Below are 24,921 nucleotides of genomic sequence, written 5' to 3'. Positions count from 1 at the left end.
CCTTAAAATTAACATACTTATTTACAAATGAAGGGGTTTTCCTTTTCGCTGATTAGTGTTAACTGATAATTAAAATATGCTTATACAATGTAAAATATAGCATGAGCAATTGAGCATGTAAAGCTGCGTACAGACCGGCCCAACGAACGCCCAACGATGGATATTTATCATACATAATACAAATTATAGCAACGAAGGCGTTCGTTTGGCCTGTCTGTACGCAGCTTAAGACATACATTTAGACAATCGGGATGTAATGCTAAGATTAAGTTACTATTGCAGATCTTTCAATAAGGAGTATTATTTAAAACATCGAGATAAATCAAGTTTCTTATCGTTAGTTAATGGGCTTACAAAAATCCAAATTTATTATCATCCAAGACCAGCTTAGTGGGTAGGCAAATGTAACTGTTTAATTTTAAATTTACAGAAGAAAATGTATTTATGAATACGTTGACGAAAAAGCGTTTTTTGATACGACACATGTATTGCAATAAAATAAGTTTGGCAGTTTGCTTTGAACACAGGTTTGAGATAGTACCTATACATTAAAATCTAGGAACGCTGGTTAATGAGATTGAGGATATTGAACGTTTCCTTGCCAAAGCTAAAAGTAATATACCTATCATTTCAGTCACTTCCTAAATATTTCATGGCTTACTGATATAACTTGACAGAACTATTTTTACGTAATAGGCATGACTAATGGTTTATTTAAGGCTTTAATTTGTAACATGGTAGTTGGAAAGGCAAGGTCTGAAAATGCAGCAGTTATGTTGAATAAACCTAGTCAATTTTACACAACGCATAACCCTTCCCATTACGATAACCCTTACTAAATTTTATTTTACATACTTTCCGGGCATTATTTTATTACCATTCTCGTATACGTTACACAAACTTAATCTTTACACCCTTCACAATACAAGTCAAAATGGAAAACCAGTCCACGACAGTCTCAATACTAAACCTATATGTACACGAACCTTAAAATCTAACCTTAAATCCGTCAAATTCAACACAACTTAACTTTACATTCAGTCGCCGACTTCTTCATCTAGCTTCATTTTTTTCACACTGGGTGCTTCAACATCACCGTTGTGTAGTACGATTTCTTCGGTTGAAAAACTGACTCTTTTTCTTTTTAAAGCTTTCTGTCCCTCTTTGGCAGTCTTCTCCTCTCTGTCTAAGCTGCTGAGTCTACCGCTGCATTCAGAATCGCTCGACATAAGCCCGTTGGTTGCGTTCTTAATTATCAAAAGATCTTTCTCTATCTCTGTGAGTTCCTTTGGTTTCGTTCGCTCTTTCCTCGGCTTTGGCACTTTGGGTTTGTTGGCGCTCGGTGATTCTTCCGCTGGTTTTCGTTTCTTGTTATACGTTCTTTTGCCGGTTTTCGGATTGATGTTCATTGATTTCTTTGGTTGCGCTTCTTCCTGCGAATGGGGATACAGTTTTAGGACACGGTCGATTGACTAAGTCTAACTTGGGTCACAATAAGAATCTAGTTTTCATTTCAATAATAGTTATTATGGCTTGCGGTGGACAACATTATGTAGACAGGCCCAATATGATTATTGCTGGACCGTGGCCTTTATTTTAACACCAGCCACTACCGGCTACCTGTCTTTGGTCGTGGGTCTAGGCCAGAGTGCGTCCCCGCTATCCTTATAATTTTATGGTCCTTGTATAAGTAGGAAAGCTATAAATTCCGTGTTCTATAGTGTATTTTAAACAAACGAGTAACGATACATTTTAACTGCGTTGCTATTGTACCATTTAGTTTATTGTTGTTGTTGTTGTTGTTGTTCCTATGGCACTCCAGAGGTGCAGAGGGTCTCCACTAACATCCACCATTTAGTTTATTACTGCGTTGCTATTGGTCTTAACAATAATACCGGAAATTTTAAAGAGACATAATCAGTACTCGTTTGTTAAAAAAATTACTATATATCAGTTGTATGTTGTTACCACCAACCCGCACTAGGCCGTCCTCCAACCCGCACTGGGCCCGCATGATGGACTAGGCCTAAAACCCTTTCTTCATAGGGAGGAGACCCGAGCCCCAGCAGTGGGGACGTGAAGGGTCGTGATGGGTCCTGATTATGTTACCTGTTTAGGCTTGGCCCCGATGTAGCCCGAGCAGCGCTTGGCGCCGCACATGCAGCGCTTCTTGTCGATGCCGGCGCACTCCAGGTTGTAGTTGAACGTCAGCTCCGTGTTCTGAGGAACAAACATGAATTACAAATTATTTCGTGAAGCTTATTTTAATTTTAACAGTGTTTGTTCAGTGTAAAATGTGATTTTGCCATTGAACGAATATTACTAGAGTATGGAAACGACACCGCGAACTTGACATTTGCGCTATGCTTTGTGCAACACAATACATAATCTACAATTCAAACGGTGTTGCCAAAGCGGCAGTGTAAGCCGATAAGAGCTGAATTATTCATCTTCATAGATCCAAAAAGGGTCTAAAATGAGCCCCTGAGAGCCACCACCGAAAGGGACCCTTTCGGTTTACTGTGACACTTTAGCAACACCCTGTATAACTCACCGCTGGTATGTCGTAGAGCACCCTGTATAACTCACCGCTGGTATGTCGCAGAGCACCCTGTATAACTCACCGCTGGTATGTCGTAGAGCACCCTGTATAACTCACCGCTGGTATGTCGTAGAGCACCCTGTATAACTCACCGCTGGTATGTCGTAGAGCACCCTGTATAACTCACCGCTGGTATGTCGTAGAGCACCCTGTATAACTCACCGCTGGTATGTCGTAGAGCACCCTGTATAACTCACCGCTGGTATGTCGTAGAGCACCCTGTATAATGTTGGAATTAGAATAATGTTATATAAACCGAACACTCTTTAGTTTTTATCTATGGAACTGTCAACACTGAAAAATTGTATATCTGTCTCTCTTGCTCCGTGTGTATCTTTGTACGTTGTGCGATCTATCTAATAAATAGTAATCTCAAGTAATACGCCCGTATTTTCAATCAACTGCCTGTATTTCATCAGGTTATGGGCCCAGGCATCGCGATTGTTAAAAGTTATAGTATATTTTCGCGTATTTTCAGCATAAATACGGTTAAAAGTTTTAACCTAATACCGGCGGACGACCGGCAAACATGTCGTCATCAACAAATTTTTCAGGTGTCTCTATAGACAAATTGAAAGGCATCGAGAACTATAGCACTTGGAAATTTATGATGCGGATGGCACTCATCCACGACGACTTATGGGACTGCGTGAAGTCTGACACGGGTACGGCCGACCAGAAGCTGAAGGCGCTGGCGAAAATCTCGTTAGCGGTGTCGCCTGCGGCCATTCCTCACATAAGAACTGCAGAGACGGGGCACCAAGCATGGTCCAATCTGCAGAAAGCCTATGAGGACAAGGGCTTATGTCGCAGGCTCGGACTGCTTAGAACTTTATTCAATACAAAGTTGAGTGAGAGCACGAGCATGGAAGATTACCTAAATAAAATTATGGAAATCGCAGAGCAATTGAGCGAGATAGAATCAAAACTAGATGATGACTTCGTTGCCGTAATAATGCTGAGTGGGTTGACTCCAGATTACGACCCGCTTATCATGGCTATGGAAAATAGCAACCTGAAGCTAACCAGTGAAATTGTTGTAGATGACTACACTAGGAAGACTTTTGTGTATTTTCTCAACAGAAAGGATGAAGCATTTGAGAAATTTAAAACTTGGAAAGCTCTTGTTGAGAATCAAACCAACAAAAAGGTGAAAGTCATTCGCAGCGACAATGGTGGTGAATATATGTGTTCTCAGTTTCAGAAGTACCTGAAAGAGCATGGGATAGTACATCAGACTACGGTGCCCTACTCGCCCCAACAGAACGGAGTTGCTGAAAGGGCGAATAGGAGCATAATGGAGAAGACACGCTGTATGCTGCAGGAAGCTGGCCTGGAGCAGAAATACTGGGCAGAGGCAGTGAATACAGCGGTGTATCTGAAAAACCGATCACCTACCATGAGTGTTAAAGGATACACGCCTGAAGAAAAATGGACTGGAAAAAGGGTAAGCGTTTCATACTTACGCATATTCGGCTGTGTGGCCTATGCACAGAAACACTTGAAGAAGAAACTGGATCCCAAGGCGAAGCGCTACATATTTGTAGGCTATTGTGAAAGCACAAAGGGGTACAGGTTGATAAACCCTGAGAATCCAGGGGAATTAATAAAGGCGCGAGATGTCACATTTATTGAATCTCAATATTATAAAGAAATTGTGTCACATGATGATAACCGTGATGGAGTATTGCCACTTAGTACTAGTGTGAATACTCAACCTCCTACAGAATCATATACTGATACTGCTGAGGAAATAATCCCTGTGGAGGAACATTCTGATGACACAATAAGGCAGAATGCACAGAGATACAGCACAATCACAGTAAATGATTCTGACAGCGAGGGAGAGGGACGTGACACGGATGATCCCTTGGATAAAACTTACATTCCAGACGAAACAAGCAGTGAAGACAGTTCAACGGGTTACTCGGACTGCGATGACGACTCCTTGCTGGCGCACCTTGCGAGCGGAACGCACAGCAGCAGCGCTGATGAGCCACAGACAGTACAGGAAGCGCTGGGCGGTCCTGATCGCGACTCATGGCAGCTGGCCATGCAAGATGAGTATAATTCGTTCCTTGTCAATGAATGCTGGACCCTCACAGATAAGGTTGATACACAGAAACCGATTAAATGCAAATGGGTGTTTAAGAGGAAGCGTGGTCTAAATGGTGAGCTATTAAAATATAAAGCGAGACTTGTAGCAAAAGGATTTACACAGAAAAGTGGCATAGACTATAAGGAAACTTTTGCTCCTGTCGTGCGCTATTCGAGTATTCGTGCGCTCCTAGCTCTAGCCGCCGAATATGACCTTGATATAGATCATTTGGATGTGAAGACCGCATTCCTCAACGGCGATCTCCAGGAGACGGTGTACATGGAGCAGCCAGAAGGTTTTGTGATGAAGGGTCAGGAAGGTAAAGTCTATAAACTCAATAAGGCTATATATGGCTTAAAGCAAGCAGCAAAAGCTTGGTACGACAAAATTAATAATGTATTGTGTAAGAAATTAGGATTCTCGAAGTCATCATCAGAACCATGTGTTTATCATAAGTCAGGTAAACATGGATTAACAATACTAGCTCTTTATGTGGATGATATTTTATTGTTTACAAAAAGAAATTCCCAGGAAAAGGATCTCATTAAACAAAAATTAAATATGGAGTTTGAAATAACCGATTTAGGGCCAGCGAGCCACATATTAGGTATGAGACTTTGTAAACATGATGACAGGATTACTCTTGATCAAAGTAAGTATATTGAGAGTGTGTTACAAAAGTTTAAAATGGAGGATTGTAAACCTTCTGCCACACCTATGGAGACAGGTGTGAAGCTTACAAAAGCTTTGAATTCTGGTGATATTTCAAAGTTTGATTATAGAGGCTTGATTGGATCGCTGATGTATATTGCAGTTGGAACTAGACCGGACATTTCACATGCGGTAAGCTATCTGAGTCAGTTCAATGACTGCTATGATGAATCACATTGGAAGGCGGCTAAAAGAGTTATTCGCTATCTTAAAGGTAACAAAGATTTATGTTTAAATTTTGTTAAGGGTGGCATATCGATAACTGCTTATGCTGATGCTGATTGGGGTCGAAATGAGTCTGACAGGCGATCTTACACAGGCTACGTGTTTAAACTGGGCGAGTCAATAGTTTCATGGGAAAGCAGGAAACAGCGTACAGTTGCATTGTCCAGTACGGAGGCTGAGTATATGGCGATCTCTGACGCATGTAAAGAGGCCTTGTTTCTCCGACAATTTTTGCATGGGATATTAGGTAAGACATTAAAAGTTAAAATGTATAATGACAACCAATCCGCGCAAAAATTGTGCAAAAACGCAATGTTACATGCCAGAACTAAGCACATAGATATTCGACATCATTTCATAAGGGAACATGTATTAAATGGTATTATTGATGTCCAATATTTATGCACTTCAGATATGATAGCTGATGTTTTCACTAAACCCTTGTGTAAAGAAACTCATTATAAGTTTGTAAAACAGTTGATGTTATTATAATGATTGTGTTAATGATAAACTGTAAATTTGTTGTTACCTATCGTGTTTGCTTTAAGGGCCAGTGTTGGAATTAGAATAATGTTATATAAACCGAACACTCTTTAGTTTTTATCTATGGAACTGTCAACACTGAAAAATTGTATATCTGTCTCTCTTGCTCCGTGTGTATCTTTGTACGTTGTGCGATCTATCTAATAAATAGTAATCTCAAGTAATACGCCCGTATCTTCAATCAACTGCCTGTATTTCATCATATAACTCACCGCTGGTATGTCGTAGAGCACCCTGTATAACTCACCGCTGGTATGTCGTAGAGCACCCCGTATAACTCACCGCTGGTATGTCGTAGAGCACCCTGTATAACTCACCGCTGGTATGTCGTAGAGCACCCTGTATAACTCACCGCTGGTATGTCGTAGAGCACCCTGTATAACTCACCGCTGGTATGTCGTAGAGCACCCTGTATAACTCACCGCTGGTATGTCGTAGAGCGCGAACAGCCCCACGCGCACGTCGCCCAGCACCGTCCACTTCTGTGTCTCGCAGTTCGGCTCGCAGCTGTGGTTCATGAATCTGCAACAACAGGATTAATTAGAATAATTATTATTATAATTATGATATTTTTACATTATACAGCTAGCCTAGCACGGGGCTCAAGACGCGCACGTCAAGACGGGACAAAAGTTTCGCGCTCACTCACATCGCGCGGCCTCGAGAGCGAGTGCGATGGAGAACTTTTGTCACGCCTTGACGTGCGCATTTTGCGCCCGTAAAAGTGGTATAGTACACCAAAAGGGGGTGACGACAAGGGGTTATCATGAAAAACTTTTGTTTTACATAAATTGGAAACACGTAAATAACTGCTCCGCGGTGTAAAAAGTCACTTGACCAAGCAATTTTTTTACACGTATTTTCAGAACAATAATTGTTTAGAATCTTTAGAATAACATTTTAAGTCATCCCTTTTCGGCTTCCCTTTTTGCTATAACTTTTGTAAACTATGCAATAAAATTGTGAAGGAAGACAAAATTACATATTATACTCAAGACTATAATCCCTGAAGGTTTAGTCAGAGTCAGAGGTGACTCGCTTTTCGCTGTACTCACTTGATAGGTCGCAAGCCGTTTCGCTGTTTTTGGAATAAGTACAATGAAGATATAGTGACAAAGGTACCTAGCCATGTTCCCTTTGGGCCCGGCATCGATCATCCTGTCCTTGTCTAGCGTGAGGTAGTAGTAGTTCTCGTCTCGCACGTGGTGCTGTCGCTTCATGCGCCGCATGAACTCCTCTATGTCGATCAGCTCGCCCACGTACTCTATCACGGCCCCGCCTGTGTCGCTGTGTGTGATGCAAGTGGAGGCAGCACGTGCTGAGCTGGGCGCTTGTAGACGCTGTAGATGCTGTCTGTAGCTTGTCTCTGCAGCACGCGCTGAGCTGGGGGCTTGTAGACGCTGTAGATGCTGTCTGTAGCTTGTCTCTGCAGCACATGCTGAGCTGGTGCCTTTTTTACTAATAAATTGCTATTTCTAGAGAACTACCTTTTGGTGTCTAAAACATCGCTATTTCCTGTTTTTAGAGCCCATGCTGAGCTGATGCCTTTTTGACACTATAGTCCTTTTGCTGTCTAATACATTGCTATTACCTGTATTTACAGCACATGCTGAGCTGGTGCCTTTATACGCTCTATTCTGTATTGTATCTACAGTACATGCTGAGCTGGTGTCTTTTTGTCGCTCTGTTCTGCATTCCTATCCAATGTCTTATACAGTAAGCAACAAGTAGACTACACCATCTCCTACCTAGCCACGTTCCCTTTGGGCCCGGCGTCGATCATCCTGTCCTTGTCTAGCGTGAGGTAGTAGTAGTTCTCGTCTCGCACGTGGTGCTGTCGCTTCATGCGCCGCTTGAACTCCTCTATGTCGATCAGCTCGCCCACGTACTCTATCACGAACTGGCCTGGGAATGGAGAATATTGATATAATTAGATTAAACTAGCAATTTTTGGAAAGTGCAAGAAGGGCTCATTTTTTTATTTTCGATCGGAGACATCAAAAATGTTTATGCAAAGCGGGAATGTATAAAAATGGCGTGGCGATTGGTTGCGCCCCGAATCTTCTCTTATCCTTCACTTATCAATACCTACAAAATGGGCGCCATTTTGATCAAAACCGGCTGTTATCCGGATGAATGCGAATGCAAAGCGGGAATCCGTCCAAACAGCACGACGATATTGGCGCGCCCCAAATCCTCTTATCTTTCACTTATAAATACAAGATGGCCGCCACTTTACATACCTTGTTTAATCTCCTCCAGAGTCCGCAGCCCCCAGCCTCGATGCGGGGTGCGGTAGGGGGCCATTTTAGGATACACGCGCTTCTCGAAGCTCCTGTTCTGACAGCGCTCGCCCGCGCGGCATGTCGGCCCGCACTCGGTTAGGAGCATTCTGTGGATGTAATAAATAGGATTATACAGGGTGTTGCGAAAGTGGTAGTAGTATACCGAAAGGGGTGACTGGGTTCATTCTGAATATTTTTTGTTCTGAGACTATTGTATATTCGCGAGCGCTTATGAAAATCTCACAGGGAACATGATGTTGGAAATATAGGATTGTAACCTGAAAGGGAATACATAAATACGAGTACATACAGCGATATAGACAATACAAGTACATGTACTTCGCGGGCACATAAGTCTATTTAACCAAACCATCATAACTTACGCACTGAGTCTTCAAAAAGCAGGACTTTAACTTTAACACATTAGCTCTCTCATGCCTCTCTCACAGTTAACAAATTACATGGCTTGTTCACTTCGAATACCATTAGTTCTTTTCAGCACCATTCATTAATTCAGTCACTAATTCATTCACTGACTGACCTGTTAAGACAGTGCGAGTACACGGAGCACGGGGCGACATCTCGCGGGTCGCACTCGCAGCTAGTGAGCGAGCTCTCCTCATCATCAGTCCTCTTCAGCGCCGCCGTGGAACATGGCTTGTTCACTTTGAGCTTCTGTAGCTGTCTACATCATTGACTGGTTCATTCAGTTACTGATTCATTCAGTTACTATATCATTCAGTTACGAATTCATTCAGTTACTAATTCATTCACTTACTAATTCATTCACTCACTGACCTGTTAAGACAGTGCGAGTACACGGAGCACGGGGCGACATCTCGCGGGTCGCACTCGCAGCTAGTGAGCGAGCTCTCCTCATCATCAGTCCTCTTCAGCGCCGCCGTGGAACATGGCTTGTTCACTTTGAGCTTCTGTAGCTGTCTACATCATTGACTGGTTCATTCAGTTACTGATTCATTCAGTTACTATATCATTCAGTTACGAATTCATTCAGTTACTAATTCATTCACTTACTAATTCATTCACTCACTGACCTGTTAAGACAGTGCGAGTACACGGAGCACGGGGCGACATCTCGCGGGTCGCACTCGCAGCTAGTGAGCGAGCTCTCCTCATCATCAGTCCTCTTCAGCGCCGCCGTGGAACATGGCTTGTTCACTTTGAGCTTCACGTAGTGAGGGGGAAGGTAGGAGGATTGGATTTCGGCTAGCTCTTCCTCGTTTGGTGGGGCGGCTGTGGAATAGATAGGAGTTTATAATGTGGGTGTAATGAGTGAGGTAATTTATCGTCAAGTTGTCGGATTAAAGATTACCCTATTATTCATTAAAAAAAGTTATAGAAATTGTTCTTTGACAAAGAGTGACAAAACAGTTCAATAGCTAAAACGTTCAATAACTTTTCAAATAACAGGGATAGTGTATTGATCACTACACTAATAAACTGGGTTTGCGCCACGTATCTTTTGCCTTGAAGACTAGTTTTACATATACAAGGTGTATTGGACTGCTGTAAGTACAGGGTGATGAAAACAATAAGTATGTAACTCACTTTTCAATATCTCGCAAGCTTTGTGCGCGTGTTCCATCGCCTTGGTGAATGCTTCGTCAATCTTAGACTTCTGACTAGATATCTTGCCGGTGTCACCTGGAAAAAAAATTAAAAACTATTTAGAATGATAATAAAGTACAACTATAGAGCTTCCACTATGTTATTGTATTTTTGATGTTTCCTTATGTCTGGTAAGTAAAGTTGGTTTTCCTTTGCAGTCGTCAAAAATGTATGGGATTTGAACTGTCTAAAAACTAATAATATAATGGACAAAGTATAAGTACCTAAATAAGTCAGTTTTTTCTTATATGCGTGAACTTTAAATGTTGATAAAAATTTAAAAAAGTTTCATGATAGTTTCCGCTAGAGGCGCCACTTTTTTACGTGAAAACGTTAATGTTATTTATTCATTTCATTTCCTAATAAAATTCAGATCAGTATAAAATAACATAGGTAGTTCAGTATTAAAATATTCATACTAACCTTCCTGAAACGGGAACACCCTGCCCCTATTCACCCAGTAATGGTCGTACTGTCCAAAGAAGCGCACCACAAACTCTCCTTGAGAATGTTTCACCGCCATGATGTTGTCCGGGATCTCGCACGGGTGTAGGATTATGCCGGGCCACCATCTGAGAATACACTCATTTAACTATAATTATATAAAAAATTATAGTCGCGAGATTTTCTTCCAATGTACGAAACATTACCGTAATACAATGTTATGCACCTACAAACGAGAAGGATATAGAGATTAAAGTTCGCTTTTATGACCAACTCACGGTTACTATGAGAAACACTAAGAAGCAAGATATAGTTATCCTAATGGGTGATCTTAATGCCAAAGTTGGAGCAGACAATACCGACCGAAATCACTACATGGGCCCTCATGGTTTAGGAACTATGAATGAGAATGGAGAACTATTCGGCGATTTTTGTGGTGAACATGGTCTGGTCATTGGAGGTACACTTTTCCAACACAAAGATTGCCATAAATGGACTTGGAATTCCCCAGATGGACACACTAAAAATCAAATAGACCACATAACTATCAGCAAAAAGTGGCGAACATCGCTTCTGGATACACGTAACAAAAGAGGTGCAGACATCGATAGTGACCACCATCTAGTCGTTGCTGAAATTCGACTAAAAATCGCGACAGCTAAGAAGAAAAGCGAAAATATCAGCAAGCGATATGACGTTCGCAAGCTTGAAAACCCCGACACTAAGCACCAATTTAATATCTGCGTTCACAACAACTTCGGCCCTCTAGAAGATCTTGAGAGCGCAGAATTAGATGAAGCATGGACACGTATCAAGTCAGCGTACGTGAAAGCTGGAGAAGAAGTCCTGGGCTACATACAAAATGATAAGAAGCCATGGATGTCTGATGAATTGTGGAACACCATAATCAAAAGACAGGAGACCAAGGCGATCTTAACTAAGACCACCGACATCCAACAAAAAGAACTCCTGCTTTCTCAATATGCTTCTCTAAGAAAAACTATTAAAAAACTTGCCCGGCGGGATAAACGTATAGTCGCAGAAGATTTAGCCACTCGTGCAAAAGAAGCTGCTAAAAACAGAAACATTCGCGAACTTTACGAAATAACAAGAAAGCTTAGTAACCCGAACCACGTATCAAAAAAGAAACCTCTATGTAATAAGAACGGAGAGCTACTGTGTACATCAGAAGAACAAATGGCAAGATGGCACGAGCATTTTAGTGATCTACTTAACCGGTTTCAGCATACTGAAGTGAACGAAGAAGCTGCAAGAGCTGACCAATATCTGCAAATTGACACTTCCGTACCTACCTTTGACGAAGTCGTCAATGCCATAGGTCAGCTAAAATCCGGAAAATCACCTGGAATTGATAACATCTGTCCAGAAATGCTTAAAGCCAATAAACATTACGCAGCTACTCTAATAACACCGCTGATAAATAACGTGTGGAAGACAGAAGATATTCCCAGCGAATAGCCAGGAAAGCCACGCCAGTTGTCACTGTGTGACAACTGGCGTGGCATTACACTCCTGCCGATAGCTGCGAAGGTTCTGGCGAAGATCCTGCTGAACCGAATGTCAACAGAAATAGAGAAATACTTAAGAGAGGAGCAAGCCGGTTTCCGCGCGGGAAGGTCATGCACAGATCACACAAATACGGTGCGTATTATTATTGAAGAGTGTGTTGAATGGAATGCGGAACTGTTTCTCACTTTTGTGGATTTTGAAAAGGCCTTTGACACCATACAGTGGCCCGCCATGTGGACGTGTTTGAAGAAAAAAGGCATTCCAACAAAAATTGTCAATATCATACAATCTCTCTACAATGGCAGCACGTGCCACGTTATACATGATGGGCTTATTGGACCACCTATTCCTATCTCTACCGGGGTCAAACAAGGGTGCCTTCTCTCTCCTCTTCTCTTCATAATCATCTTGGACGACATAATGCGACAAGTCTCTGCTGGTTCAAGAGGAATCCCTTGGAGACAAGGCCAATTAGAAGACCTGGACTACGCGGACGACATTGTTCTCTTATCCAAAAAGCTGTCAGATATGCAAAGTAAAATAGAAGATCTCCAAAGAGAAGGTGGCAAATATGGCCTTAAGATAAATGCTTCAAAAACAGAAAGCATGAAAGTTAGCTCCAGCAGTACAGAACATGTCACCTTGGGCAACTCGCAACTGAAGCTAGTAGACACCTTCTGCTACCTTGGATGTATCCTGACGAACAAAGGCGGTGCTGATATGGACATAGATAACCGGATCAAGAAAGCAAAAGCGGCTTTCGCCCAGCTTGCCCCAGTCTGGAAGTCGCACATAATGCCCCTTCGTCTAAAGCTGTCTATATTCGAAAGCAATGTAAAGTCGGTCCTTCTATATGGCTGTGAAACTTGGAGGACTACAAAGCTGCTACATCACAAGCTCCAAGTTACCGTCAACAGGTGCCTCCGTTCGATTCTCCGCATATACTGGCCGGACACGATCTCTAATGTGGACCTATGGAAAAAATGCAACCAAACCACATTGAGGAAAGAAATCGCAATGAGGCGCTGGAGATGGATCGGCCATACAATGAGAAGACACGACTGTAACCATGCTCAAGTTGCTTTCGAGTGGCAGCCTGGTGGAAGAAGGAGACCAGGTAGACCCGTACAGAGCTGGAGAAGGTCCGTGGAGGCGGAAATGAAGAGGACAGGTCTATCGTGGGCCCAAGTGAAGGAGGCGGCTCAAGATAGGGAAGCGTGGCGAAGAATGTCTGTAGCCCTAAGCTCCACAGGGGAGTAACAGGACTATAAGTAAGTAAGTAAGTATATAAAAAATAATAAAGTGACTCATAGGGCATCAATGCACAGCCCAAACGGCTCAAGCTTCAATCACGAAACGTAGAGAATCCGCGGTAAAAGCTACTTTACTACTATTTATCTTAAAAAGAAGCTATAAACGTGAACATAGACAAGTTTTAGATTGAAGTTTATAAGGAAACGTAGCGTGGAAAGCCCTCTATCCCCGCGGAGATGGCGTTGCATCTTTATCTACACTAATAAACTCGTGCATGTCCCACCAATGACATCGCCTTGTTTAACGCGAATAGCGACTAAATGTCGTGTATCTACGTAGATAAAGATGCCACTCCGCCGCCGCTGGGTTTTGACTTCTAAAGCCATAGTAAAGTTTAGACAGTACACGGTAAGTGTTATGTCGATCATTTGGAGGTGTCTATATCCAGCCAAAGGTAAATTGCGTATAACTGACCTGTAATGACCCAGTTTGACCCACACCATCTCGCCATACAGCGGCAGTCGTCCCGTTTCACAGTCTTCGCACATGTAATTTCCTGTAAGTATTAAAAGCATGTATCAGTTTATATGTTTTCAGGTCCGACTATACAGTATACATAATAACATACGCGGCATTATGCAGCCCAGTTTTCGTGGTCTAAAATATAACCCGTACATATTTGAGTATCATTCACTTGAGACAAAGAGTTGGGAGAGGCCTATATCCTGCAACCTGCAATGGGTCACTATATGATAGACTGATAATAATGACATACCCTATCCCCTTGATTACAAAACGTAGACATAAGACAGTTCTGGTTTAGAAAGCTTTAGACTACTGATGTGTAAGAAATCTGTAAGCCAGAACTATGTTTAGCCTACGTTTAATAACGTGGTATGTCATCAGCTCATCATCATCAGCTTATGCCCTAAAGATACAATCTCACCTTCAGGCTCTGCGAATGTTGAGACACTACTGGTGGGGCAATACTAACATTCAGTTTCCTTACGTTACGTAGCAGCAATTAAGTAGTCTGTGGTAGGTTACGTAGCAACTACTCAGTAATCCTTGGTGCGGGATATACAATACCTTCAGGCGGTGCGATGTGGAGACACTCGACTAGACCGTGGCTACATGACATAGAGGGAGCACAATGATACCTTCAGGCGGTGCGATGTGCAGACACTCGGCGTGGAACGACGTGGGGCAGTACTCGCAGCAGATGAGCGTGCCGCCGAGCGCACAGATGAAGCACCAGCCCGTGTTCACGTGGCACGGGACCTTGCCGGGTCTGGGGAGAGTGAACGAGATGTTATTGTACTACAAACTGCATACCTAGGTAACCCTATATAACATCAGCTATAGTATGACCATAACCGCTGTGCACTCCCTGAGGTATGCGCGCGGCGAGACGAGGGGAGGAATCGTCTACAGCACTCTGTCTGTGTTACGTTTGTGGCGGCCCCGCCTCGCACCTCGCCGCGCATGCCTCAGGGAGTGCACAGCACTAATGGCCACACTATAGCTAACACTTTATAATATCAGCTAGTCTGGAATGGGGTGAAAGATGCACCAGTCAAGACGTGACACAAGTTTTGGGTCGCACTCGCTTACATCGCGCGGCAGTGAGAGCGAGCGCAACGGATATATATCACTTCCACGTCTTGTGCGATATCCATGATAGGCAACTGATATTATATAGGGGAAGATTTATGTGCAATAGGACGTTTACATGGAAGACTTCTTAGCGTGTCTGTGACAAACGTAAGGGGAAGTTTAGAGAACAAAGATTTGTCACCATGATGTAAGGACTGGCCAGTTCGATTAGAGGTAGCCAGTGATGTAATTAATAAACGTAAAAGTCATACCTGTGCTCATAATGCCTCGGAGGCGCTGAGTATAGTCGAGTAGGCGGGTAAACACTTGTTGAACGAGTGGTGGGAAATATCTTATTTTATAGGTACACATTTTGATTCATTGGCTATGTGAAAACATCACACCATGCTAGGGTTTCGTTCCCGTCTTCCCGGGAATTCCCGTTCCCGGGAATCCCCGGGATTGATTTTTAATAGATTCTATGGTATATTTTCATCATTATTTAACTGTTTCTTCTACCTTAAACCAAAAAAAATTATCGGCAGGCTTGTCATCTACGATCAGAAACTCGGTTTTGTTGTAAATTATTGGAAAATCATACGTGTTATTGTTTTCGCGCAGCTGCATTGCAAAGATTAATGACTCATCTACATCACCTTGTTTCACCTCTTCCTGATTCAATATTTTCATCTTTATTTACCTATTGGTCCTACCGCCTACCTAAAACTAAACAATTGATTGGCTTTTACATATGTGACCAAAGAGTATGTAAAAGCTAACGCTAGTGCCATATTAACCTGTCATATTTTTTTATGTCCGTGTTTTGTGTCCGCGTTTATTTTTTATAAAATTACTAACGCATAGAAAAAACCAAAATAAGAAGTAGGCGATAAATCGTTTCTATGAATGAATTTTTCTAAAAAATTTCCTTAAGTGTAATTAATTTTCTATTTTAATAATATGTCATAATAATATTATTTTCAAACTGTTACTTATAATACCTTTGTTATTGTTTAATTTACCATTAAGAAAAACAAATGATTTGGCATGTAAAACAAATCATTATAATTAAAACGAAACCCTACACCATGCTATACCTCGTAGAGCAAAATATATAGCGCGGGCAAGAAACAATATAATTTCAATTGTGTTTGATTACCCGACAATATAGAGCTTCCACTATATTATTGCATTTTTGACTTTTCCTTATGTTTTTTAAGTAAAAATTGGTTTTCCTTTGCAGTCATCAAATATGTATGAGATTTCGAATGTCAAAAAAAAACAATAATAAGCTCCAATTTCTCCATAGTCGGTTAGATCGTAACCAGGGAAAGGATGATCAATTATACGTCATCTCCATATTAAATTCTTGACAGATGTGTCAAAACTCAAGCAATAATCCCTGGTTATGCAATAGCGAATAATCCCTGGTTGCGAAATTGGCACAAAGATGGACAGAGTATAGTGGTTAACAAGTCATACCTGTGCTCATAATGCCTCGGACATATTATATGCGAGGCGCTCAGTATGGTCGAGCCGGCGGGCAGACACTTGTTGAACGAGTGGTAGGTGGCCGGGCAGCGCACACACCGGGCCAGCTTGTCGCCGCTGAATCTGGAATGTTTAGGGTTTTATTATTATTAAATTCTTTATTGCACAAAGTAAATTGGTACAACTAGCATTAAGTTCGCCAGTTAACCTTTGGTGATGTTGAAAGTGATTATTTACTAGAATATGAACATTGCATTTATGAACGAATGACGAGAGGAGCGATCTCACCCCTCACCTAGGTACCTGCTTAAAAACAGCATTGGGCTAGATATTATGAAGAGTACGCAGATGAAGTGTACAGTGCGACGAATTCTGTTGGGATACATTGCAAATGCAGTTGTTGTCTAGAAGACCTGAATTGGGATTACTACTGTGGTGAAAGGATTAGCCAGTTAGTGTGAAAAGTAAATTAAATTAGACATATCTCTTAGTTACGGGCTTATAAACTTACCTAGTCTTGCAGCCTCTAGGGTCGTCGCTGACGCACGTATGGCAGACATGACGCGGACAGGTTATTGCCTCGTAATGTTCAGATATCTTCTTGTTGCTTCTAGAAGGCTCTCCGGAGTTAAACTGCGTTTGCGGCCAAAACTCCAGGCACTCCAAATGGTAGAACTTATGACAATGCTGCAGATGACATTTTTGACGTGTTTCGACGCCATTTTTAGGCGAGACTGGCGCTTTACAAACGAAACATAACGGTATGTCGCACTTTTGACAGTCGTTGCATTTGAAATCGGAATAGTCGGTTTTGTCTTCCTTCTTTACTTTTAATTTGACCTCGACTATTTCACACTTGCCAGCAACAGTTTTGTCCCATTTCAGTTCGTCGTCCGAATTGCTCGATTCGTATTCGACATCGTTTTCTTGTTCGAGCATGTCTTTCATTTTGGCTTCGAGCTCAGTTTCCAAGGTTGCGGCGTCGATCACTATGTTGTCTACGTTATCATTTTGGTCTTCTGTTTGTGACTTTTCGTCACTTTGGCTCTCTGAGTCGTCTAGACTCTTTGGTTTTCGCCCTCTTGGCTTCTTTTTCTTCCTTCCCTTGGTGGCTTGTTGCGCGGCTAACACCTCTTCCACCTCTTTCTTGGTGCATTCTACATGGAACATTCCCGCACAGGCGCCGCGACACTTCACCAAATTGCCGGTTTTCTCGCAAATTTCGCATACCCTTTCGCGAACTAAGCCTTTAAATACGTTTGGTTTTATTCTTGTTAATTCAGAGAAGAAAAATTCTTCTTCGTCATACCAAGTTTCCATGTCTGCGTCTTCTGGTTGAGCTACAGTGTCCACTTCCTCACTTGTAGGTACCGATTGTTCTTCATTGTTTGCTGGTACTTGATCAGAAATTGGTTCAGAATTTAAGCTGGACCCATCAGTAGGAGTTTTGCTTTTGCTCTTGTTTTTAAACTTGAATATTTCAAATATTTCCAACTCCTCTTCCAAGTCCATATAATTTTCGTTATAGTAAGCCTTTGCAACTTTGCGCTTTGGTTTGTATTTCGGGATGATTTCTTCAATATTCCTTTCATATTCTTTTTCAATTTTCAGATGCTTTTTCACTTTTTTCGGCTGTACTGAAGTTTCATTGCCAAGACCTTTAATGAGATTCGATTGTTCTATTTCATCACTTTTTACAGTCTCGGATTTTTTCTCTTCTTCGTAAAGCCAAGTTTTGTACAAATATAGTGTAATGTCGTCTACGCTAACATGTGGATTTTCATCAAATAACGCATCTTGACGTAGTTCTAGGTATTTAACAAACTCCGGATCCTCCATAGCCGCATTTAAGTCAGACTTTGAAACATGTTTATCGATATCCATTTTGACTTTCGCTTTTTTCTTAGGGCGATTACTTTCTATTTTAGCAATTGATTCGTCATAATCTTCAGTGTCACTTTTATGTTTTGAATCAATTGTGCTTTTGGATGAGATTTTTTTGGTTATACATGGGACTGATTCTTTTATACCATTAACTTTAGCTGGTGATGCAATTTTGGCTATGGCAATGTCGTCTTCTGAATCACTGTCATTGGACACTGGTTCAGGAGTTACTGTCTGAGAACTAAACTCTGAATCTGTAACCTTTTCAATCACCCATGATTCTTTATTTTCTTTTCGTTTTATTCTGATTTTTCTCGTCTTATGTGATGTGCCGTTACTTAGACCTTTCACTAGATTAGATTGTTCAATATCATCGTTTTTGACAGAATCAGATTTTAAATCTTCTTCATATACCCAAGTCTTGTACAAATATGATACAATTTCATCATCAGTGAATTCAGGATATTCATCCATTATTGCATCACGACGGAGTTCTAAGTACTTTAAAAATTCTGGTTCGCACTTAGCTTTCTTAACTTCACTGCTTATTTTTATCTTTTTCTTAGTTTTGCTTTTGGGGCTCCTTTCATTGGTATTATTTAAAGAGCGTTTGTCTCCAGATTCCTTACACTTCTGCTGTGAAATTGCTGCTAATGGTAAATTATCTTCAATAGTGCTATCTATAGACATGGTATCAGATTTCAAGTCATTAACTTCGGTAATTTTGAGATGTTCGTATTCATCGTAATGTTCTGTCTGATTATCTAAAAAAGTATCCTTTACTGAGTTTGATTCATTATCTTGAGCATCACCGTTTACTATTGTGACGTTATTTTTGTCAACACCTGTTTCTGTTTTATTTACAGTACTACCACTTTCTAAGACATCTGGCATAGTTTCTTTATTAGGCTTATCAATAGAACATGTGACGTCATTAATGTATGAAGTAAAGTCGTCATCAAGTTTCCTGAAGCTTTCCGAGATTTCCGATGATGTATTTTCGGCAACACTATTGTTATCAGATGCCAGTTCTATAAGGGTCTTCACTGGCATTACATTATCTTCAACATCATATAACTTACCTTCAAAGTCTTGTGTAAAAGTTGGACTCAAAGAGCCATTGCTTTCTGATGGATGTTCAATATTACTGTCGACCTTTTCCGTTACATGAATATTAGATTCTTCTGTAGGTTTAGTGAACTCAGCATCACTATCAAATCCTTCAGTAAAAGTTGGACTCATGCCGATAGCATTACTCTCAGTGGTATCCATAGCTTCTTCACTTGTTGAAGTATTATGGGTATGCACTATTTTTTCAGTTTCAGTATTCATTAAGTTATCTGTATTATCTTCATTCATAATTTCATTGTTTACAGTCTGCCTTTCCTCATTGCATTGTTTTATTTCAACCTCAGGTTCTTTATGAGAATCTATAGCAATGGTTCCACCTATTGTAGAATTTTGATATGTACTCTCTGTAAAGTCAGTTTGATTATTCACGATGTTATCGTTATCACATTCTTTAACAATTATACTGTTTTCAGATATACTCTGCTCATTGCAAACGTTTGATTCAAAGTCAGGGTCCAAATTGGTAGGTATGGGTATAGTTTGTTCAATTTCTAAATCTTTAGGAGCCTCTGTAATGTCAGTTTTATTATTCACTAGGTTATAGGTATCCTCTTTCACAATTTCATTGTTTACATATAGATTGTGCTCATTGCCATCTTTAGATTCACACTCGGGTTCTGTATGGGAAGTTGAATCTTTCTCAATACTGGAAGTACATACACTTTCTTTGTCTGCTTGAGGTTCGATAATAATATCAAAATCTTCTGTGAAGGTTGGGCTTGGATTTACGTCAATCAAGTCACCAGTAACTTTAGAGACACGGATGACACTTTCACATTCTTCACCTATTTGCTCGTTCATAACATCATTGTCATCAAAGTCTTGTGTATAAGTTGGACTTGAGTACCCATTGCATTCGGGTAACTTTTCACTTTCTTCAGATATTTGATAATCTACATCTTTATTAGTCTTGGAGGCTGCAATATCTTTCTTCACGTCACCCTCAGGATTATTGTCATTTTTTTCCTCTGCAGGCTCACTGTCGTTTTTTTCTGACTGGACTGTTGTAGTCTTTTCTTGAAGTGGAATTTCGGTACCATTAATATCGATTCCATTAACTTGAAACTCCTTAACTGATGCATCTGATTGGTAAATTTTATCATTGTCCACTGTAGTATTGACTGGTTCCACAATAGTTTCTTTTGAAATGATATCTAGGCTTTCACTATGATAAGTACCATTTAGTGTGGGTTCGGTTTGGTTTTTGTTTGTTTCATGATTCAGGTCACCATTAAAATTTATGTAGCCTGTTTCTTCTTTAGATTCCTTGGTGACAAGTTCGGATAAAGTTGGCTCTTGATCTGACAACAATTTGCTATTTATGTCACTTTCCTCAACTTTGTTAACTTGTTCATTGTTGTCACTTATATCTTGGAAAGAGTGTCTGAGGCGTAAATTGTATTTTCTATTGGGTGTTTTTATTTTTTTATTATTAGTAACTTTAGGACTGGCAGAATTAACCTTTAACTTTTCAGGTTCGATGGCTATGTTAGATGCACTAGTAGAAAGTTTCGTTGATATTGACCGAGTTTTTTTTTTAGAAGCGAGGCTTTTTTCTTCTGAATCTTTATCTTCTGTTAAATGGCTGCCCTCTAACTCTTCAATTTTAATATTTAGATCATTGTCTGCTTCTTTATTTTCTTCATCAGCAGCAAAATCTTTCGCGATATCTTTTGATGAGTCGACTGGATCAACATCCATTGGAGTTTGTTTATAGTCTGCCAAATTATCTGTGCTTTCTTCACTCTTTATGTTATTTACTGAATCTGAGACAACAATGTCATCTGTTGCTACAGTCATTTCAATGTCAAGAGTCGATTCTTTAATTGTATTACTATGATCAAAAATATCAGTAAGAGTTTCAACTCTAGTTATGGAGCCAACATCACTGAAAGATTTATCTTTATTTTCCGTTTCGGTTTCCTTTTTAGTTGAATCATTTTCAGGGACTGTTATTTCTTCTTTAGCTGATTTAGAATAATCATGTTCATGCATTTGTAATGCGGTCATTATTCTTATAGAGCTCAAATTATCAATGTCACTCGAATTGGCAAACGATCTCCGTAAATTATAATTCTTCTGTGGCGTATTCTCTTTTGAGATTGTCTTTTTGGCTTTTTTACTTGTATGTCTTGATATATCTTTTATTATGTTTTTTATAGGAGTAAATAACTTGGTTGGTGGCTTCTCAGGAGTTTTGGACTTGGCTTTCTGTAGCCAGATATCCATGTGCGATTGTTTCTGTATCATTGATATGCCCGTTTTCGCAGCCATGTTATCAAGACAAGCAGTCACTACTTCGGACACATCAAGAGATGTCTTTCTCAACCTTCTCATAGAATTGTCTGGGTCTTCCTTTGTGTCATCTTCTGAGAATAAAGTATCATACAGACTCTCGCTTAAAGACACATCACTGTCTGTTCTAGTAACTTTGTTACTTCTTTGACGTTTGGGGGTCATTTTGGTGCCTCTGATTTTGTGTATTAGATCATAAAGTGCGTCTATTCTAAGTCTCTTCGGCTCTTTCTGAATAGTTTCTGCCTCTTGAACTGAGATGTTCCATTTGGATCGTTTCTTGTCCGATACAAAGAATGCTGCATAGTATCTTGGGTCTTTCCTTTTGCTCTGGAAGGAAATATATTTCTTATTATAATACTATTCTCAATAGGCGCGGTGTAGATAAAGGTGTGTCATCCTATTTTATAGGATTTAAAATTATATTATTCTTTTTTGTAATGGGGCAGAATATAGAATATGAAAGTGGTGTTGTTTTAGTGTTAAATCCCAGCAAAAGCTCAATAACAATATTTATGTAGCTTATTATGAATGATTTATATTCATAGTTTCATGTATATTTAAAAGTACAGATACCTCGGGTGTGAAATGCGACCTGGTGTCCTCAAACTCCTGTAGTCCGGAGAACTTGCGCAGCATGTTGTCCACGATCCAGCCGCGACGACCGTTGTCCCCAAAGAATGTCACGTGGATCACATCCCTCTCCACTCTCCCAAATACTATAATAGAAAAAGAAAAAAAAAACTTGTTTAAAATGCTTTTTCTAAGGTGTGGTGGTGTAGTCAAAATGTACACTATTGTACACTGGATGTAAAATCAGTGCAGCTGGTTGATAAAACACAGCTTTTGCATTTGTAATATAAAGAAAATATGATCATGAGATTGGCAAGGAAATTGTTAAGTACTTCCATGATTTATACATATATTTTTTGTACTGTATTGTGGTATGATATGTGGGGTGCTTTCCATGCTCGTGATGTATTCAGTTTCAGTAAATAAATACTTAATTTCCAAAAATTTGTATATGTATAGAAATTGTAATGTTAGGCAAGGTACAAATAATATAAATCTAAAAGAAGAGCAAAAAAACATAATTGTGTAAATAATAAGAAAAAAAATTAAGTCTGCCAGATATTTTCAGGTAAGTTTTTATAACAACATCACAATATTTTATTAGTACCTATCTATGTATTATTACATACCAACAATGGTAAAAAAAAGTTCGCTTTGCAAAAATAAGAGCCATACTATAGTTGTACTATTATTTAAATACTAAAAATACTTACACTTCTTCTTCACAAATGTATCACTGTATGGGTCTCTTGTGACAATGCAAGGCCAAAATGGGTATGTCCCCACTCTAGCCCATGCCAAGTCTCCAACCTGGTATACACATTTAGCTTCTCTATCAAATATCTCACTCTTTGACAATGGTGCTTCTTTTTTGTATTCTTCTTTCTTCACTTTAATACCTCCATCAAAATTGAGGGTTTTCACTACTGATAAAGTTTCGGGAAATCCATTTTGCTTCTTCTTGTCATTTTGATCAGGCTTGTTGAAGCCATTCTCTTCCATTGACCTTTCTAGCACGAGGTTCAAATGAGTCTTATTAGATGGTCGAGCCTTTTTAGCTGATGAAGGCATATTTTCCGTAGGAGAAAATGTTTCTTTCTTCACCTGGTTTTGTATAAGGTCTTTCTTGACGTAAACCTTATTTTTATTCATGGGTGATTTAGATGCACTGCCTTCGGATCCAAAACGGCTTAATGAGATATTATTGGTTTGAATAGTCTCTATGGTAATGTCAATCTTTTTTGAGTCAGTGGAGGTTTCGTTGGGTTTAGTTTCAATTGAGCCGGGGGCCTGTGTTTTGCGCACGGGGGAAGTGTTGGGTGTTGTTATTTCAATTTTGATGGGTTCTGGATCAGTCTTCAGTCTCCGGGACCGCCCATAGCGACTGGTGCTGCCCGCAGCTTCACCGGTGGTCACTGGAGATGTCACTCGAGCTGTCAGAGTAGTCTCCAACTCTCTTTCAATCAATGAACGCCTCTTTGGCTTTACACCCGCCTTCGAAGGAGTTGTGCTATGACTGCCGACGCAGTTCTCATCAGTATCATCCATTGTGGACCTTATTACAGCATCTGAAACAAGTAAATGCAAAATTTGAAAGACGAAATTTTTCGAGTACTAATAGTATGAGTTTATTGTGTAAAAAGGCGATTTAAATGAAAATCATGATTAAAACTACGACTACATAATGTACCGCAACCGTTGTGATCACCAACAACATTCTACAAGTAACCTCTGAAATGTAAAAATCGAAATAAAGTTCAGATTCGCGAGCCAAATAGGTTAATCTATTATGTACCTAAAATACACACTGTTATCGGTATAAAATGATATATTCATGAATTAGAAATGGAAATATTGCCTTACCACCGTAATATAATGATAAGTAGCCGTCCGACAATCCTCAATTTGCAATCTAGGGTGATAGAGGTTGTGTTACATACTTCATACGAATATATCGAAAACTTGGTTTCCTTATTTTCACGGAACCTGCGGGACTTGGTCACGAACTTATATTATTTTCACAATGCAATCGGCGTCTATTTGCTGAAATAATACCTTTAATCTGCAGCGTCTATTTATCGTTTGAACAAAGTCCTATTTTGTTACGCGAAAGGAGCTGAGGAAGTCACACACGCGCCATTATTGTTCAGTTCTACCAATCTCTATTATTACAACACAGTTATACAAGAAATCACTAGTGCACACAGTAGAGGTCCTTAAATCCCATTCGAGACACTAATATTAGTAATCCAATAGTTAATTTTAAAATATCAAAAGAATTTAAGTTCATCAACGCTTCCTACCGCGAAAACCGTAGTTGAGAAATGTTTGTGTGTGAGTGTGAGTGACTGTGTATGTTGTATGCTGTCTAGTGTCTACTGTTTGCTGATTGGTACTTGGCTGGGTGTGGGTGCTGTGTGTGTGTTTTACTTGTGTGGGTGAAGCCTACAACAGACAAATAAAAAATATTAACCGTTTACACTAGTAAAGATTTTCAGCAACTGCAATAAATAAATTTCAATTATAAAAATATGACTTTTGCTACGTCTATCCTTATCCTCTCTCAAATAATTAAGTTAAGTGTCGAGCTAATCAAATGGATGTCCATAATGGTCACAATATGAAAAATA

General features: G+C 40.1%; 1 protein-coding gene across 1 annotated transcript; it reads right to left on the bottom strand.

The window, feature by feature from the left end:
• Positions 1-831: 831 nt before the first annotated feature.
• On the bottom strand, positions 832-24,640 carry LOC105396524. Its single transcript, XM_048630478.1, has 18 exons — positions 24,155-24,640; positions 23,005-23,859; positions 22,295-22,437; positions 20,949-22,048; positions 16,920-20,828; positions 16,400-16,531; positions 14,482-14,612; positions 13,796-13,877; positions 10,517-10,665; positions 10,034-10,129; positions 9,507-9,718; positions 9,263-9,402; positions 9,006-9,152; positions 8,423-8,571; positions 7,928-8,084; positions 6,602-6,701; positions 2,110-2,220; positions 832-1,433 (listed from the first exon to the last, which is right to left on the bottom strand). The coding sequence occupies exons 2-18, from the start codon at positions 23,837-23,839 to the stop codon at positions 1,038-1,040; spliced, it is 7,989 nt and encodes a 2,662-aa protein (XP_048486435.1). The 5' UTR covers positions 23,840-23,859; positions 24,155-24,640; the 3' UTR covers positions 832-1,037.
• Positions 24,641-24,921: the final 281 nt, after the last annotated feature.

This window comes from Plutella xylostella, chromosome 26, assembly GCF_932276165.1.
Source record: "Plutella xylostella chromosome 26, ilPluXylo3.1, whole genome shotgun sequence".
Lineage (NCBI taxonomy): Eukaryota > Metazoa > Arthropoda > Insecta > Lepidoptera > Plutellidae > Plutella > Plutella xylostella.
This window is presented reverse-complemented; position numbering and strand designations above follow the sequence as displayed.